This window comes from Astatotilapia calliptera, chromosome 13 (genome assembly GCF_900246225.1).
Source record: "Astatotilapia calliptera chromosome 13, fAstCal1.2, whole genome shotgun sequence".
NCBI lineage: Eukaryota > Metazoa > Chordata > Actinopteri > Cichliformes > Cichlidae > Astatotilapia > Astatotilapia calliptera.
The window spans coordinates 303531-320267 of record NC_039314.1 but is presented as its reverse complement, the minus strand read 5'-3'; the positions used below and the strand labels follow the sequence as shown (position 1 = coordinate 320267).

Sequence of the window (16737 nt, the reverse complement as noted above, 5' to 3'; positions counted from 1 at the left end):
TTTGGAGGGGGGCTATTTCCTAATGCCGCCCTAATAAGCTGATGTTCAAGGGGAAATATAACAGAAACTCTTTCAGTGTTATTCATTAATAAATTAACAGATAAACTGTGAAGAAGAAAAAACTGAGATTTAAAGGAGAGAGTGAGAAACTTGATCATCCATCCTCATAATACATGTTCATCAGTATCTGCTGTGACCATACTGCAGTAATAACTACAAGTCTACATTTCTGTGACTGTTGATCAATCACAGCAGGAATCTGAGCTCATCTCTGCACACAGAGCAGCTTCAGCTCTGGGATAAACTGCTCGCTTCACGTCCTTCTCAGCTCACAGACACTCATCCTGATATTTTCCTTTAACATTTGATGGTATAATTCATCTGAGTTTACACTTTATCTGCATAAATACAGAAAAACAGACCCAAACACCAGAAACCATCAGTTTCACGTTCAACGGGAAGTGGCTCAAACGTCACAGTTTCATAACGTCACCCTGAACTCCACTCACGGAGTTTCTGTCGCCATTGTAGTTTTTAAAGTCCCGTGATAAAGGCGGGTCTTTCTGTGAATCCGCACGCTCATTGGCTAATAGCTCGAGATTGACACCTCGTTATCCAATGAGCGTGCGGGAACTTCCGACATAAAGTTGTTTCCTTTGAAAAACCAAAGTCTGATTATTTTTGCCTCCACTGACGGAGCCTGTTGTTCCCGCCACAGAGACACAGTAATGTCAGAGCGGTGTTAACACTCACCCTGCCTCAGCACAGCTCTCACTCTCCTCCTGCTCTCTCACACTAAACGGAGGCTCAGCTAAACTCACTTCCTCTCTACTTACAGGAAACCAGCGCTCAGAGGAGCCGACCGGCCTCACATTTCACCCACAGACACGAACAGCGTGGAATTATTTTATGTCATAAGAAGAAACATATTCATGTTAACACTCACCTGCCTCAGCTCCACCTTCCTCCTCCTGCTTTCACTTTCACTGCTGCTCCCTAAACACAGAGGATGCTGGGACTTGTAGTTGTTTCCTTCCGGTGCGGTCTTCCTCTTTGTTTGTTTGTGTTTGTGTTCAAGTTATTTCGATCATGTAAACATCAACAGAACACGTGAAGCCACACAGAGTTTGTATGTCGAGGTGGGTAGGAGGGTTTGAGGGTTTGGGGAGGGGTCAGAGGGAAGAGGTCTCTCAGTCTTGACAATCCACATTGATGGCATTGCATCTTTCAGCGTGTTTGTGGGTCGATTTGGATGCTCCAGGTGTGAGAGCAGCCACTCAGCCTCTGCTGCAGATGTGTGTCACAAGTTCATCTAGTAGTGAGACGGTGGCGCAAGATGGCGAGTTGAGCAGTCGCACGAATTAGGAGCTCGTTGAACTTGTCCCAGAATTTACTTTGTGTTCGTTATTGTTTCCACTCGAAAGTAGTAAAATGACTGCCCCAAGTATAGTTAAACCTGCTAAATTCAAACTCGACCTCAAAAAACAAGAAACAACATCGCCATGTGATGGAAAGGAAGACAGCAGAGAAGGAACGGATCATGACTACGTAGAAAAAACCTTGAAAAAAGAGTGGACGAGCAGCTAGCTGACCTGAGTGTGCAATGCAAGCAAGCTAGTACGATGCTAGCCAGCCTAGCCAAAGCGGTTCAGTTCAACTCGGAGGAGGTGAAAGAATGTAAACAAAAGGTTAAAGAGTTGGAGAGACGAAACGAGCAGTTGACCAAAGATAACTACGATCTCAAGGAGAGAGTGTGAGAGCAAGAAAGGTACAAAATGAGGTGGTGCCTCCGGATTAAAGGATTAGAAGAGAAAAGAGATGAAGGTGTCAGATCGCTGGTTATTGGAATTCTTGGCAAGATCGCACCTGATATGATATCAAAGCTTGAAGAATCTGTGGATGTGGTGCATAGAGTTGGGAAGAAGATTGAGAACAAGGTCCGACATATCATCATTCTGTTTGCTCTGAGACACGTGAAAGAGGAGATTTGGCGTCGCACCAAAGATTCGGCTGTCTGTAAGAACGGCGGTTTCCACTTCGCTGAGGTACTGCCGCGGGAGGACTGGGAAGAGAGGAGGCGGCTGTGGCCGCAAATTGAACAAGCCAGACGGGCTGGGAAACGGGCCTTTTTCCGGGGTCCTCATGGATACATCGAAGGACGGAGGATCATCGACGTTGAATGAAAGACTTGATGTAAGACTGTATACAGTGGAATATTATTAATGGGACAAAAGAGTTCTACTTAAAGTTAAAGGTTATTAGTCACTGAGTTGGTGACAAGTGTTACAATTTAAACTCATGTTTATATATTTTTCTTTTCTTTTTTAAAAAAAAAGTTATTTTCTTAGCATACTCTTATTATGGTTCACTCAAAAATTTCTTTTGGTTCATTAAACGTTCGGGGTTTGAAGGAAATTGTTAAGAGAAAGGCACTTTTTTTATTTTGCAAGGGGCAAAAATGTCACTGTCTGTTTTTACAAGAGACTCACTCTGTGGATGCCGATGTTACCTTTTGGGCTAATCAGTGGGGAGACAAGATTCTTTTCAGTCGTGGATCTAACAGATCTGGAGGTGTGGCGATTTGTTTTAATAAGTTCCCAGGGGAGATTATAACATATAAAGCTGATAGTGAGGGTCATTGGTCAACTGCAGCTTGAAGAGCGAAGGTATATTTCTAATTGTTACAAATCTTTATGGACATAATAACGAAGGTCAAAATAAACGTCTATTGGAAAATCTAACAAATGTTATTTCAGAGTTTAAAGTTATGTACCCCACAGATTACATCCTAGTAGGAGGAGACTGGAACATGACCTCAGATGAATGGATGGACAGATGGCCTCCTCGCTTAGGAAGGAGGCAACAGAATAACATTATTGAGAACTTTTCTAGTGATAATAATTTTACAGACATTTGGAGAAGTTTGAATCCTGGAGTTAAGAATTATTCATGGTTTAAACCTAATGGAGAAAGCAGGTCAAGAATTGATTATTGGTTAGTGAGCGATGACATTTTGAGGTGTACTTCACCATCTAAAATCTCCAAAGCACCCCTATCTGATCACTGTTTCATTGATCTTGTCTTAGAACCAACAAGGATGAAACGTAGTAGCAGGGGATATTGGAAATTTAATGCCAGCCTTTTAAATAAGGACAAGTATTGTGATAAAATTAGACATAAAATTACAGATATAAAAAATGATGACTCAGTAGTGGGTAATATACAGAAATGGGAACTTATTAAATTCAAAATCAGAGAATTCACTATAAAATTCTGCAAAGAACTGAACAGGGAAAAACGGGAATATGAAAGTAATTTACTTCGTGAAATAACTCAGTGCTGTAGTAAAGAAAAACTAAACGTGCAAGAAAAGAATAAATTGATGGAGTTACAAACTAAATTAGACGATCTTTACCTAGAGAAAGCCCAGGGTGCCTTTATAAGATCGAGAGCCAAGTGGATTGAGGCAGGTGAAAAGAACTCATCATATTTTAGTAAGCTGGAAAAGTGCAGACAGCAGAGAAATCTAATCTCAAGCTTGTTGATAAATGGGACTGAATGTAAAGATTTCAGAAAGATTGGAAAAGAAGTCTTCACTTTTTATTCCAAATTGTACTCCTCAGAATATTCAGCAGCTGATTCTGATAGTTTCTTTGATAAGATTCATAATCTCATCCCATGTATTGACAAGCCGTTCAAAGATCTGTGTGATTCAGAGCTTAAAATTGAGGAACTGGATTTGGTGGTCATGAAAATGGCATTAAACAAGTCCCCAGGGACAGATGGACTCACTACTAATTTTTATCAATTCTTCTGGAAGGACCTAAGAACTTTATTGTTTGATGCATTAAAGGAATCGATAGAGAAAAAAGAAGTGATGCCGAGCACGAAACAAGGGCTGATAACCCTGATCCCTAAATCGGGTAAGGATAAAAGAATTTTAGACAATTTAAGACCCATCACCTTACTAAACACTGACTATAAGATCCTGTCTGGAGCTGTAGCTGAGAGGCTAAAGAAAGGCATCTCAAACATTATCAGTGAAACACAATCAGGTTTTTTGAAAGGAAGACTAATTCATAACAATATTAGGCTGGTTTTGGATCTCCTTGAATACAGTGAATTAATCCAAGAGAGAGGGTACATCCTGTTCTTGGATTTTTACAAAGCATTTGACTCAGTTGAACATACGTTCATATTAAAAACTCTGCAGTCTTTTGGTTTTGGAGAGGAATTTATCAATGTTATAGAGATGCTATATAATGACATTAACAGCTCTGTTTTGCTAGAACATGGTACATGTTCAAGGTTTGAGGTTAATAGAGGGATAAGGCAGGGATGTAGCAGCTCACCACTTCTGTTCATCATGGTTGCTGAGCTGTTGTCTATTTTCATCATCATCATCATCAACTTTATTTATAAAGCACTTTAAAACAACCACAGCTGACACAAAGTGCTGTACATTGGAACTGTAAAATAAAATTACATGAGATATAAATAAAAAACAAATAAAAGAAGAGTGAAATCATTAATTAAATAACTACTGCATTAAAAAAGAAACTAAGTCTCACTGAGGTTAAAAGCCAAGGAATAAAAGTGGGTTTTAAGACGTGATTTAAAAGTGGACAGTGAAGGGGCCTCTCTAACATGCATGGGCAAATTATTCCATAATTTTGGAGCCACAATAGAGAAGGCCCTGTCCCCTCTGAGCTTCCTCCTGGATCTCGGTACCTCCAGGAGCAGCTGGTCAGCTGACCTGAGAGACCGACAGGGTATGTGGGGATGAAGAAGCTCAGAGAGGTAAGGCGGGGCAAGACTGTGTAGACATTTAAAAACAAACATAAGAATTTTAAAATTAACTCTAAAAGACACAGGCAGCCAGTGCAGAGAGGCCAGCACGGGGGTTATATGCTCTCTTTTTCGAGTTCCTGTTAGGAGTCGTGCAGCCGCATTTTGAACCAGCTGCAGACGTGAGAGCAATGACTGACTGACCCCCACATAAAGTGAGTTACAGTAGTCCAGGCGGGAAGAAATAAAAGCATGGATCACTGTTTCAAGGTGCTGCCTCGAAAGAAAAGATTTTAGTCTTGCCAGTCGCCTTAAATGATAAAAACTGGACTTCACCACTGCTCTGATTTGGTTGTCCAATTTAAAATCACTGTCCAACTTAAAACCAAGGTCAGTAACAACAGATTTAAAATAGACTTCCAGGGATCCTAAAACAACAGAGGAGGACTCACAGGGACCACTGGGTCCAAACACCAACACTTCTGTTTTCTTTTTATTAAAATTTAAAAAGTTTCGAGCCAACCAAGCTTTAATGTCATCTAGACATGTCAAGAGAGGTTTTATGGAGATGGCATCCTTGCGTTTTAGTGTCAAATAAATTTGGCAGTCATCGGCATAACAGTGAAATGAGATCCCATGCCTTCTAAGGATAGAACCCAGAGGCAGTAGATACAGAGAAAAGAGCAGTGGCCCTAAAATTGAGCCCTGTGGGACACCACATGACAGAGGAGCAGAAGACGATTCGTAACCGAGAAGGCTGACAGAGAAAGTTCTATCTGACAAATAAGACCTAAACCAATTGAGTGCAGTGCCACCAATACCCACTACATCATGTAATCGAGAAATTAAAATATTGTGGTCTACTGTGTCAAAGGCAGCAGTTAGGTCAAGCAAGACAAGAACAACATGGTTACCAGAATCACATGCCAGAAGGATGTCATTAAAAACCCTTAGTAATGCAGATTCTGTGCTGTGAAGGGTTTTAAAACCTGACTGAAAAACCTCAAAGATTCCATTTTCATCTAGAAAATCTTTCAGTTGACTAAAAACAATTTTCTCTAAAACCTTGGAGACTAAAGGCAGCTTGGAAATAGGCCTATAGTTCGCTAAAACTGTGTGATCAAGGCCAGGTTTCTTAAGCAGTGGCTGTACTACTGCATGTTTGAAATTTGCAGGAACCACACCAGAAGACAGACTGCTGTTAATAATGTCAAGGACATACTGTTGTATACTAGGAAAAATTTCTTTAAAGAATTGTGGAGGGACAGGATCCCGTGGGGAACCTGTGGGCTTAATATGGCGAACCACATCCTCTAAAGAGGAGAGCGTCACAAGCTCAAACTGAGTGAAAACAGCAGCGCAAGGGACAGAGACAGAGGGGTCAGAGTCAGGAGCTGTGATAAGAGCCCTGATGGTGACAACCTTTTCAATAAAAAAGTTCAGAAAATCATTGCAAATCTCAGGAGAAACTTCCAAACAGACATTCAAAGGAGTATTAAGAACAGTGTCAATGGTCCTAAATAACACACGTGGGTTATGACAGTTGGAAGAAATAATATTTGCAAAATATTCCCTTTTTGCCTCTTTAACAGTGTTCTGGTAGCGATGCCAGCAGTCTTTGAGAATTTGAAATGATACATGCAGTTTATCCTTTTTCCACCTCCGTTCTGCTCGACGACATTCCCTCTTAACAGCACGACTGCTCTCATTAAACCAAGGCTCAGGTTTAGCCTTAAGCTGCCTGGTTTTTAAAGGAGCCACAGAGTCCATGATTTTTTGACAGCAAGAATTAAACCAGGAATGTAGGTCTTCTGTGTCAGAGGAATTATTTTGATTAAAAACAGTCACATTAAGGGGTTAACTGTGATGGGTGAACAGATAATAATCAGTCAGCTGGCAGATGATACCACCCTGTTTCTAAAAAATGAGGACCAGATTCCTTTAGCCTTGCAGGCGATCAACCATTTCTCCAAAGCTTCTGGCCTACAGCTGAATATTAATAAATGCAAAATTCTAGCTCTGCATGAGTGTCCCCTGCAAGCAATAAATAATATGCAGATCAAAAAAGAGGTGAAGTATCTGGGCATTGTAATTTGCAAGGATAAGACATCAACAGAAAATAAGAATATCTGTACCAATATAGAAAAGTGTAAGTCAATTTTAAACATGTGGCTGCAAAGGGACATAACTCTGTTTGGGAGAATCTTGCTAACCAACATGGACAGTCTGTCCAGACTCATCTATCCAGCCTTTTCTCTGCCCATACCTCCAAAACTAATTAAATCTATAAATACTCTTAATTTTAGGTTCATATGGAGGAACAAATGTCATTATATAAAGAAAAATGATGTGATTAAGAATTATGAAGAGGGTGGGGCTAATGCCACTGACTTTGATGTTATGAATGGTGTACTAAAATTGAAATGGTTAAGATCTTTCATTAGGAACAAAAATTCCTTTTGGAACATTATTCCCAATGTGATTTTTGGCAAAATGGGTGGAATAGACTTTTTGTTACGTTGTGACTTTGATTGCAGTTCGTTACCTGTTAAACTCTCAGCTTTCCATCAGCAGGTCCGTCTCTACTGGAAATTAATCTATAAACATAGCTTTACTCCTCACAACACCCCTATATGGAACAACAGGTATATCCGTTTGTGTAGGAAATCTGTGTACGTGGATGAATGGAGATCTAAAGGGATTTGGGCTGTAGCTCATTTTATGGATGATAATGGGGTCTTACTAAAACATGAGACGTTTTGTGAGAAATTTGATGTAAGATGTACTGCTAAGAGATATAAATCCCCAGTGAAAGCCATCCCAGTCCCTTTGAGATCAATGATAAAAGAAGATATTGTGCACTCTAAAATTTCTCCTGGACTGAGGCAGCTCTGCATAGCTGGAGTTGAATTTGGTGACAGCAGGTTTACAAACAAAGTGATCAGGAATATTTTGATAAATGAAATTTGCCCTAATCCGGTTAAAAGAAATTATATCCTTAAAGAATTTGAGACCATGGAGGTTAAGGCGATAAGACAAAAGTCTACAGGGAGAGCAGAATTATTAGGCAAATGAGTATTTTGTCCACATCATCCTCTTCATGCATGTTGTCTTACTCCAAGCTGTATAGGCTCGAAAGCCTACTACCAATTAAGCATATTAGGTGATGTGCATCTCTGTAATGAGAAGGGGTGTGGTCTAATGACATCAACACCCTATATCAGGTGTGCATAATTATTAGGCAACGTCCTTTCCTTTGGCAAAATGGGTCAAAAGAAGGACTTGACAGGCTCAGAAAAGTCAAAAATAGTGAGATATCTTGCAGAGGGATGCAGCAGTCTCAAAATTGCAAAGCTTCTGAAGCGTGATCATCGAACAATCAAGCGTTTCATTCAAAATAGTCAACAGGGTCGCAAGAAGCGTGTGGAAAAACCAAGGCGCAAAATAACTGCCCATGAACTGAGAAAAGTCAAGCGTGCAGCTGCCAGGATGCCAGCATAGGAAAATTGGGTTGAACAGTGAGACTGCATTTGTGGGGTTTAGAAACATCCAGAGCATCGCAACAGAAAGGTAAATAAAAAAAGTAAGAGAGAGAGAGAGATAAAGAAATAAATGAACTAATAATACATAAATGAATAGAAAAATAGAAAACACACATGTAGAAATTGTCACATGTGAAATTGTTTTTGGAGAGAATCAGAAGTGAGACAGTTTGAATCCACAGTTCAGCGCAAAGATGCAGGAATTAAATCTGATTATAAAAACACATCGAGGCAACGAAGACCAGCTTACACTCAATATTAATATGAACACACAACATACACGCAATGAAGACATGCTTACACTCATGAATGTGAATACATGACATAAATGCTGAATGGTGTAGATTTAACACACTTAAAGGCTGAAGCTGAGGAATAACTCAGGAAGTTGCAGGACAATAGAGCGACTTTTGTGACAAGGAAAAAGAGACTGGGAGGACCAACCAGGGATTAGAAGCTTAAAGCAGGTTTAAAATAGTGAATTAGAAGTGGTTTCCAGCTGATTGAGCAAAAGAAGTGACGACTGTAGAAATAAAAATAAAAGAATAATAATTGAATTATGCAGCAATGTTTTGAATATGCATTTCTGTTGTCAGGGCAACTTCTCGAGATGTGACTCAATATGCAAATTAGTTGAATGAGTGGGGACAGAAAAAAAGAAAAACTCAAGTTTCCTGTCTGAGACATGAGTGAAGTTTGCATTGAGAGAAATATATCTGTGACTGTGTGAGAAGAACTGTTTGGTAAAATATATGATAGCAGCCGCAGGACAATTAAATAAAGTCTGTGACTAAGTGCAGTCGTGCAGATCTGGAGAAGAAGTTTATAATTTAGTGATGACACATTGTTATAAAGTGTTTAGAAAGGGCTTAATGGGAATATTACTGTTGGGCAAACTGTGCGGCTTTAACAAGATTTTCTGTGTATTTAGCAGGTGAAACTCTGTCAGCTGACTTCAGACTGTCAGGAAGCTGAAGAACCTGAGGCCAACCACTGAAACATGATGTGGGCAAAATGAACAGAGGGAGGGATTTTAAAGGTGAACATTTAGGACTTACTGCAAATGTTACTATGTCAAAGTTACTGTGACTCAAACAGAGGAAATTTTGATTTTTTTATTTCCACACCCAGCATGTTTTGGGTGTTATATGCTATTAAATACTTTTAAATAAATTAAAAAGTATTTAATAGCATATAACACCCAAAATATGCTTCGGTTCACATTTAACTCCAGAAAATCATCAATCAAAACATGGATATTACCTGACCACAGATTCGTGGTGACGTCACTGCTCTTTTAACTGTTCGGTGTCTTTGTTTGTTTGCTGGTTGTAGAAATGGTTTATATGAGCTTTGAGCTGAGAGTCAGAGGTTTCTGTGGACACTGCTCATGTCGGCACTTATATTTCTGACCTTTTCTTATAACCGATTAAACATGATCTCCTCCCTTTTGCCCCCATTTTTGGTGGTGTAGGTACAAATGATCAGGCATGACATTCTCATAATAAATAAGATACTGCAAATAATTATTTCTGCATTTGTGCGATTGAAGTGAATTGAAAATGTGTATGAAATGACACTGTTTTAAAGATTTGGCCTAAATAATTTTGGAGTGAATGAGTCTAAACATGATGACCTAACTAGTGATATCCTGACACACACACACACACACACACACACACACACACACACACACACACACACACACACACACACACACACACACACACACACAGCATGTTATGCCAGTTTCAGCTGAAACTATGTTTCAAACCATGTTCCGGGTTTTTAGTTCACCATTTATGAGGCTTCAAGAAGAAAATAAAAGACAGATCTGAATGTTTGAAAATGTTTTGGAAAGATTCTGTAAAGATGAGATGAAAAATACTCAAAGGATAAATTTAATTGGTTTATTATTTAGATAAGTTGAAAAAAGTTAAACAAGCAAGTAAATGAAGAAACAAGGTAAAATGAAGTAATAATGAAAAAAGTTAAACAAGTAAATGAAGAAACAAGGCAGAGGAGAGAAAAGCCCAACAATCCCCTCTGAGCAAGCAGTTGGCGACAGTGGGGAGGAAAAACTGCCTTTAAACGGGCAGGAACCTCCGGCAGAACCAGGCTCAGGAGGGGACAGTCAACGGCCGGGACTGGTTGGGGGGGTTAACAGAGGTGGAGCAAGACGAGGCTACATCAGGTGAGGAAGCAGTAGCGTCTCTCCTCCGGAACAAGTGGAACCATTTTCTCTTTTTTTTCATGCACTTTTCCACGAGCGCTTTTTTCTCCAGGATGAGATTTCTCAGCTCATCGATGGTTTCTGCGTTTTGTTCTTCAAGTTTCTCACATCTTTGTTCCACCTCTTCCAATGTTGCTTGTTGTTCTTCAAGCTTGTCTTTGAGTTGTTTGGATGTTGCCTCCTGTATCAGCTTGTCCTTGTGCATGTCTGCATTTCTCTGTTGGACCTCTTTGTGCTTGTCTTCTAACTGCTCGTTTCTTTTCTGGATTTCTTGGAGCGTGAGCTGCAGGTCTTCATGTATTTTGTCTTCTTGTTGTTTTTGCGCCTGCATTTGAGTGTTTTCACGCTTCAAGTTATTGAATTCCACCAAAATCCCCTTAACGAGCTCGGAGTTGTTTCTCGCTATCTGATCGATCCTTCTCTGCATCTGTGAGCAGCGTTTCTCCAGTTTGTCCTTTTCTTCTTCCACTTTAGTTGCTTTGTCCTCCAGCTGATTACAAAACTCTTGCAGTTTTAGATTTTTAGACTCAAAGTCCTGGACGATACGTTTTCCTTCTTTCAGTCTTTCTTGCTGTTGCTCTTTCTGTTGAAGAAGGTCTTTATTTTGGCGCAGTGTTTCATCCAGGCTTTCTTTCAGCATGCGGTATTTTTCCTGCATGCTCTTCAGTTCGTGCTGCATGTCTCGTTGCTTTTTGTCCTGCTCTTCCTTCTGTTGGAGGAATTCTTTCTTTTCTTCCACAGCTTCATGGAGCTGTCTTTGGAGGAGCCGATTTTTTCGGTCCATGTATTGGAGATCCCGTTGTATCTTATCAGTCATCGTTTTCTTGTCTTGGAGCTGGTTGGTCATTTCTTTTAGTTCTGCACTCTTTTGCCTGTTTTCTTTAATGAGGTGCACAATCTGCTCTCGGCTCTGAGCAAACTTGATTCCCCAGCCCTCATTAATAATTTTTATGTCCGGCTGGCGCTGTTGTCTTTCTTCCAGCTCTTTATTTTGGGCTTCCATTCGTCTACATTTGTCCTCCAGTTGAAGTTTCTCTTCTTCAATTTGTTGCATTTTTTTCTGGAGAAGGTAGTTTTCCTTCCTACTCTCCTCTAACGCCCTTTGGAAGGATGAGGAGCCATTTGGGGAAATTGGCCGGCCACGCCAGGAAGGAGAGGCGGCGTAATCTTTTTGAATTGGTTGTTTTTTTCTTGGAAACATGTTGGAGTTTCTATACGATGACTTTGAAGAGCTTGTGGTGAACGTTTTGTAGGCTGCAAACACAGATGCTGCTGAAACGAACTAAAACTTGCTGTTTCTCACCCCTACTTAAGGAAAAACATCAAAGGACTTAAGATTCTTAAGATCTATGACATCATCACTCCCTAAGCCAATGAGATTGTCACAAGACATTTTGGAATGGGGTATTTTTTTTTAAACTGTTTTCAAACTTAACTTAAAATTTCAGTGTTTCCTGGTTGTGGACTATTGGTTAGTCCAGCCGATTAAGAAATTAATTGTCACAAACATCCCTAATATTATATAACAGACGACAGAAAACACGAGTTTTTTTTCTACTCAATAGAGGTATAATAAAAGTTTTTTTAATTATCCTACTTTTTATAAAAGAGAACATTTATTAAAGATTATGTATTTAATTAAAAAACTCTGTTCATCTAAAGCAGGGGTCAGCAACCTTTAAGACCCAAAGAGCCAAAGAGCCATAATTGGCCTATCTGGGGTTGAAAGGCTCGATAAATGCACGGCGTTTCGCCGGGTACACCGGCTTCCGCGAGTGTGACGCTTATTTTGAGCGATGAAAAAATAACAAAATATAATTTTATTTGTATATTGCAAAATCACAATAATCTTCCAATTTAGAACTACAAGTTAAAAAAAGAACTAACATAAATAAAATACACTTCAGCTAATTTATTTCCCCAAACCACGCGGAGCCGCACTATAAGGACTAAAGAGCCGCAGGTTGCCGACCCCTGATCTAAAGGGTTTAACAAAAAGGGGGAGCTTCCTGCTGGAAATTGAAATGTCCCCATGTCCCCACTGGGCGATCGTGGCTCAAGAGTTAGGAGTTCGCCTTGTAATCGAGCCCCGGCTTGGACAGTCTCGGTCGTTGTGTCCTTGGGCAAGACACTTCACCCGGCAAGACACTTCACCCGTTGCCTGCTGGTGGTGGTCAGAGGGCCTGGTGGCGCCCCAGGGTGGCTGTAGCTACATCACCAGTGTGTGAATGTGTGCGTGAATGGGTGGATGACTGAGCGTGGGTGCTTAACTAGTTAAAAAAACAAACAAACATCTGTCTCTTATTTTTTATGTCACACAGGAAAGAAGCTTCAATGTCTGATGAGAAGACATTAATTTGTTGGTGTTTGTGGTGTTTGGTGCAGTTTTCTTGTTCTCTGGCTTGTTGTTTATTTACAGTGGAGATGAAGATCTCTAACAAGTTGATTTGTTCACATTTGCACATCTTAATTTTTAAGAGGAATGTGTTTTTTTGAGTTTGTACACTATATGCATGTAAGGCAACCGTTTCCTTTTTCTGTATTTTTGTGTGCTGCTCTTTTAACAAAAGGGGAACAAAAGACATTTAAATCGACCTCAGATGATTTGTTTAAATTTTTACAAGGTCTTACTGAGGTGATGCAAAGTGAAACATGCTTCTTTTTTGGTAATGTGCTGGAAAAGCTTGAAAATTGACCTTGAATGTGCTTAAAAAGTGCTTGAATTTGACCCTAAAAATGTGTATGAACCCTGCATATATTGCAGTATTTACAGTTTATAGTAGGAATTTCATGGCAACAGCTAATCTTTATTTTGTTTACTGGGAAATGAAATGCTGCCAATTCACAAAGCTGTGCTTCAGCTGCACTTCCTGTTGTAGACTTGTGATGCACACAGGCTCTGTTCCAGCACTCAGCATGTTCTTCCTTATTTGCTCCACCAGGGGGAGCTCCTAAACTATGACATCCTGATAGGAGTGAACCAGGGAGAGGGGCTGAAGTTTGTGGACGACAGTGAGGACAACGACGGCATCTCAGCTGCGGCGTTCGACTACACCATCTCCAACTTTGTTGACAACCTCTACGGCTACCCAGAGGGTGAGGACGCCACCTCTGTACACTGCCACTTTTTCAGTTATTCCATTTTACAGCCTCCTCTCACTTAACTGCATTTTGCAGCATCATCAGGTTTTGTCTCATTAGGAGCCGCGTTTGTTGATTTGTTCGTTTTTTTCTGTTTGCTGTATTCATTAAAATAAACGGATAATCGTCAAAATGACAAATGTGGACAATTATCAAAGCTTACATTACAATTCTGACAGCTTGAGTTCACATGAATTTTCAAAAGAATATCAAAAGCTGTGAAAGTGCTTTAAGCGTTTAAAACATGCGAGTAAAGAATGGAATCAGTAACATGTGAGCCCAGTGAAGTACATCAAACAAGACAAGCGTGCTAAAGAGAGCCACTCATCCACATCACGGCGTGTCTGCGCCTTAACCTTTGAGGCTCTGTGGGCAGTAATGCTATCATCCCCCAGGTAGTGGGCTCCCAATCTCAGTGTCGGTGTTTCTGACAGATCGGCCTGCGAACCCCTCACAGCCGGACCACAGTCACAGTACAGACATGTTTGGATAATGCAGTCATGCTTCCTCTCTGCTGCCTGTCACTCCTTCTGTTATCAGAAAGACTTTTTTTCCTCTCTAGATTTCTCACTCACTTCCTGTTTACGGACCACCAGTGGGTGGCACCAGCTGTGGCCACTGCCAAACTCCATGCTGAGTTTCAGTCCCCAGTTTACTTTTACACGTTCTACCACCACTGCCAAACCGAGACGCGGCCCGAGTGGGCCGACGCCGCGCACGGAGACGAGATACCTTACGTGTTCGGCGTACCGATGATCGGTGCCACGGACCTGCTCCCGTGCAACTTCTCCAAGAACGATGTGATGCTGAGCGCTGTGGTCATGACTTACTGGACTAACTTCGCAAAGACTGGGTAGGCCTCATGTCACAGTAGTGTAAACTGTACACGTTACTGTATGTTCTCTGACAGCCTTCTAGTCATCTTGAATACTTGAATCTGGGTTGCTAGTTTAATTCCCGTGTGGCTTTGAAGAATTGAACATACTGGTTCACCAAAAGCATCCAGATCCCAGAGCAGCCGGTTGGTCTTAGATAGTTTAAAGGTTGCACAGAGAATGGGCCTCCTGTCTGTATTCAGTGTATTGATTCCACATGTTACTTATAATGGAGACTGAATATAACTTTGAACTGAAACGTTTAACCTTTATGCTCCACCAGGGACCCCAACCTGCCCGTCCCTCAGGACACCAAGTTCATTCATACCAAGCCCAACCGCTTCGAGGAGGTCATCTGGACCAAGTTCAACTGGAAGGACAAGCAGTACCTTCACATCGGTTTGAAACCTCGTGTCAGAGACAACTACAGAGCTAACAAAGTGGCCTTTTGGCTGGAATTAGTCCCTCATCTTCACAGCCTGCACGACGTGCTCTTTCCCACCACTACGCGCTCCCCCGCAGGCCGTGACCCCGGCACCATGAGGCCCAGAAACAACGTTCCTCGAACCACTCGTCATCCTTACCCTACCTTCCCATCAGATCCTGAGCCCGAGGGCTCAGAGCGCCCGCCCCAGGACCTCTTTCCCAGACACACCCGCGACTACTCCACCGAACTGAGCGTGACAGTTGCAGTTGGAGCGTCGCTCTTCTTCCTCAACATCCTGGCCTTCGCCGCCCTTTACTACAAGCGTGACAAGCAGCACGAGATGCGCCGGCACCGGCTGTCCCCTCAGCGGGGCGGCCCCGCCAACGACCTGGCTCACAGCCAGGAGGAGGAGATCATGTCCCTGCAGATGAAGGACTGGGAGCACGACGCTCACCACGACATGGAGCCCCTGCGACCCCACGACATCCTGCGGCCCGCCTGCCCTCCCGACTACACCCTGGCGCTGCGCCGCGCCCCCGACAACGTGCCGCTGATGACGCCATACACCATCACCGTGATCCCCAGCACCATCACCAGCATGCAGCCTCTTCACGCCTTCAACACATTCCCCTCCACCGGCCACAACAACACCCTGCCCCACCCCCACTCCACCACCAGGGTATAGTAGGGACAGGCCCGACACAGCGCCACCTAGGGACCAGGAACACTGGCTCTGCTACCGCTCTGGAAGGGAGGCCTCTAGACGTGGGCCTTCGTTCTGTCCTCTTATTCTCTTCTTTCTCCAAAAGCAACTACACCTGCTGCGTCATGTGCTGTGAAACTTGGCAGCTCCCTCCACTGGTGGCATGTGGAGGTGCAACTGAAGTGTCCAGCAGCAGATGAGCAGTTTGGGGTGGGTGACTCAGATCTTTCAAAGATACTGTTTTCAAAGACGGTCTGCTGTTTCCAGGCTCAAGACCTCCAACATTTGTCAAAGGGACGAATGCTCTCTCGCTCCTCGCTGTTTTCTCTTTTTTACGTTGGCGTCATCTCTTTTTCCATCTCCTGTGTGTTATGTGCACATTATGCTTCTCTTTTCTACATCCGTGTTTTATTACTGCTCTCTTCCTCTCATTTGACACGCCTCCCTCCTGCTCTTCTCTAAAAATTCCCGATCTGCTGAGCAGTTTGGAGGCGGGAGGCGTACACTAAACATATAACTATGAAAACACTGATATCTTTCATTCGACCAGCATTTTTAGGTGCCAAGTAAGTACTGCTGTGTTTCATTTCTCATCGAGGGAGAAGAAAAACCAAAGAAAAATAGAGTTTCGCTATTTACCGTCAACTAACAGAGTTCTGTCATGTTCTCATGACAAAGTGCCAAACTGGCCTCAGTCGTGATTTTCTTTCTTCCATCTTCTCTCTTTTTGTTGTTTTGTTTGAAGCATTTGTTAAATTGTTGTTTTTTATTGTGTGGAAAGAATTTTTCTGAAAATATAGATATAGAGAAATGATATTATATATAGTTCTATATAAAATGTGTACAAAGGAGAAAGTATATAAAAGGGTTTTCTCAGTGGGGGATCTATGCATGAATCATTTTTAAAGACGCGGGGAAAAGGACACTGTACCTGTCGATGCACGTTTCCCAAAATCTAAACGAGTCATATCGCTCCATGTTTGCTACTTTTGGTTTTTGGTTTTCTCCCGCAGAGTAAGAGCATCGCA

The 16737-nt window shown here is 41.8% G+C and overlaps 2 protein-coding genes across 3 annotated transcripts; both read left to right on the top strand.

Annotated features, from left to right (window-relative positions):
- The first annotated feature begins 948 nt into the window (after window positions 1-948).
- On the top strand, window positions 949-13738 carry LOC113035154 (neuroligin-2-like). 2 transcript variants are annotated; one of them, XR_003274293.1, is made up of 2 exons: window positions 949-2193; window positions 9262-9424. XR_003274293.1 is itself a non-coding variant. In XM_026190506.1 (2 exons), exons 1-2 carry the CDS (start codon window positions 2143-2145, stop codon window positions 13725-13727), a joined length of 273 nt encoding a protein of 90 aa, XP_026046291.1. In that variant the 5' UTR covers window positions 949-2142; the 3' UTR covers window positions 13728-13738. The 2 variants fall into 2 exon arrangements, 1 of the variants encoding a protein (XP_026046291.1); XM_026190506.1 differs by lacking the exon at window positions 9262-9424 and adding an exon at window positions 13506-13738.
- A 344-nt stretch (window positions 13739-14082) lies between these two features.
- Window positions 14083-16443, top strand: LOC113035365 (neuroligin-2-like). The gene is made up of 3 exons (XM_026190899.1): window positions 14083-14099; window positions 14267-14557; window positions 14863-16443. Exons 1-3 carry the CDS (start codon window positions 14083-14085, stop codon window positions 15689-15691), a joined length of 1137 nt encoding a protein of 378 aa, XP_026046684.1. The 3' UTR covers window positions 15692-16443.
- The last annotated feature ends 294 nt before the right edge of the window (window positions 16444-16737 follow it).

Coding starts and splice junctions, on each gene's coding strand:
- LOC113035154 (XM_026190506.1), top strand. CDS start 2,143: ATGGATACATCGAAGGACGGAGGATCATCGACGTTGAATGAAAGACTT. Junction 2,194..13,505: donor CGTTGAATGAAAGACTTGAT/GTAAGACTGTAT, acceptor TTGCTCCACCAG/GGGGAGCTCCTAAACTATGA.
- LOC113035365 (XM_026190899.1), top strand. Junction 14,558..14,862: donor ACTAACTTCGCAAAGACTGG/GTAGGCCTCATG, acceptor ATGCTCCACCAG/GGACCCCAACCTGCCCGTCC.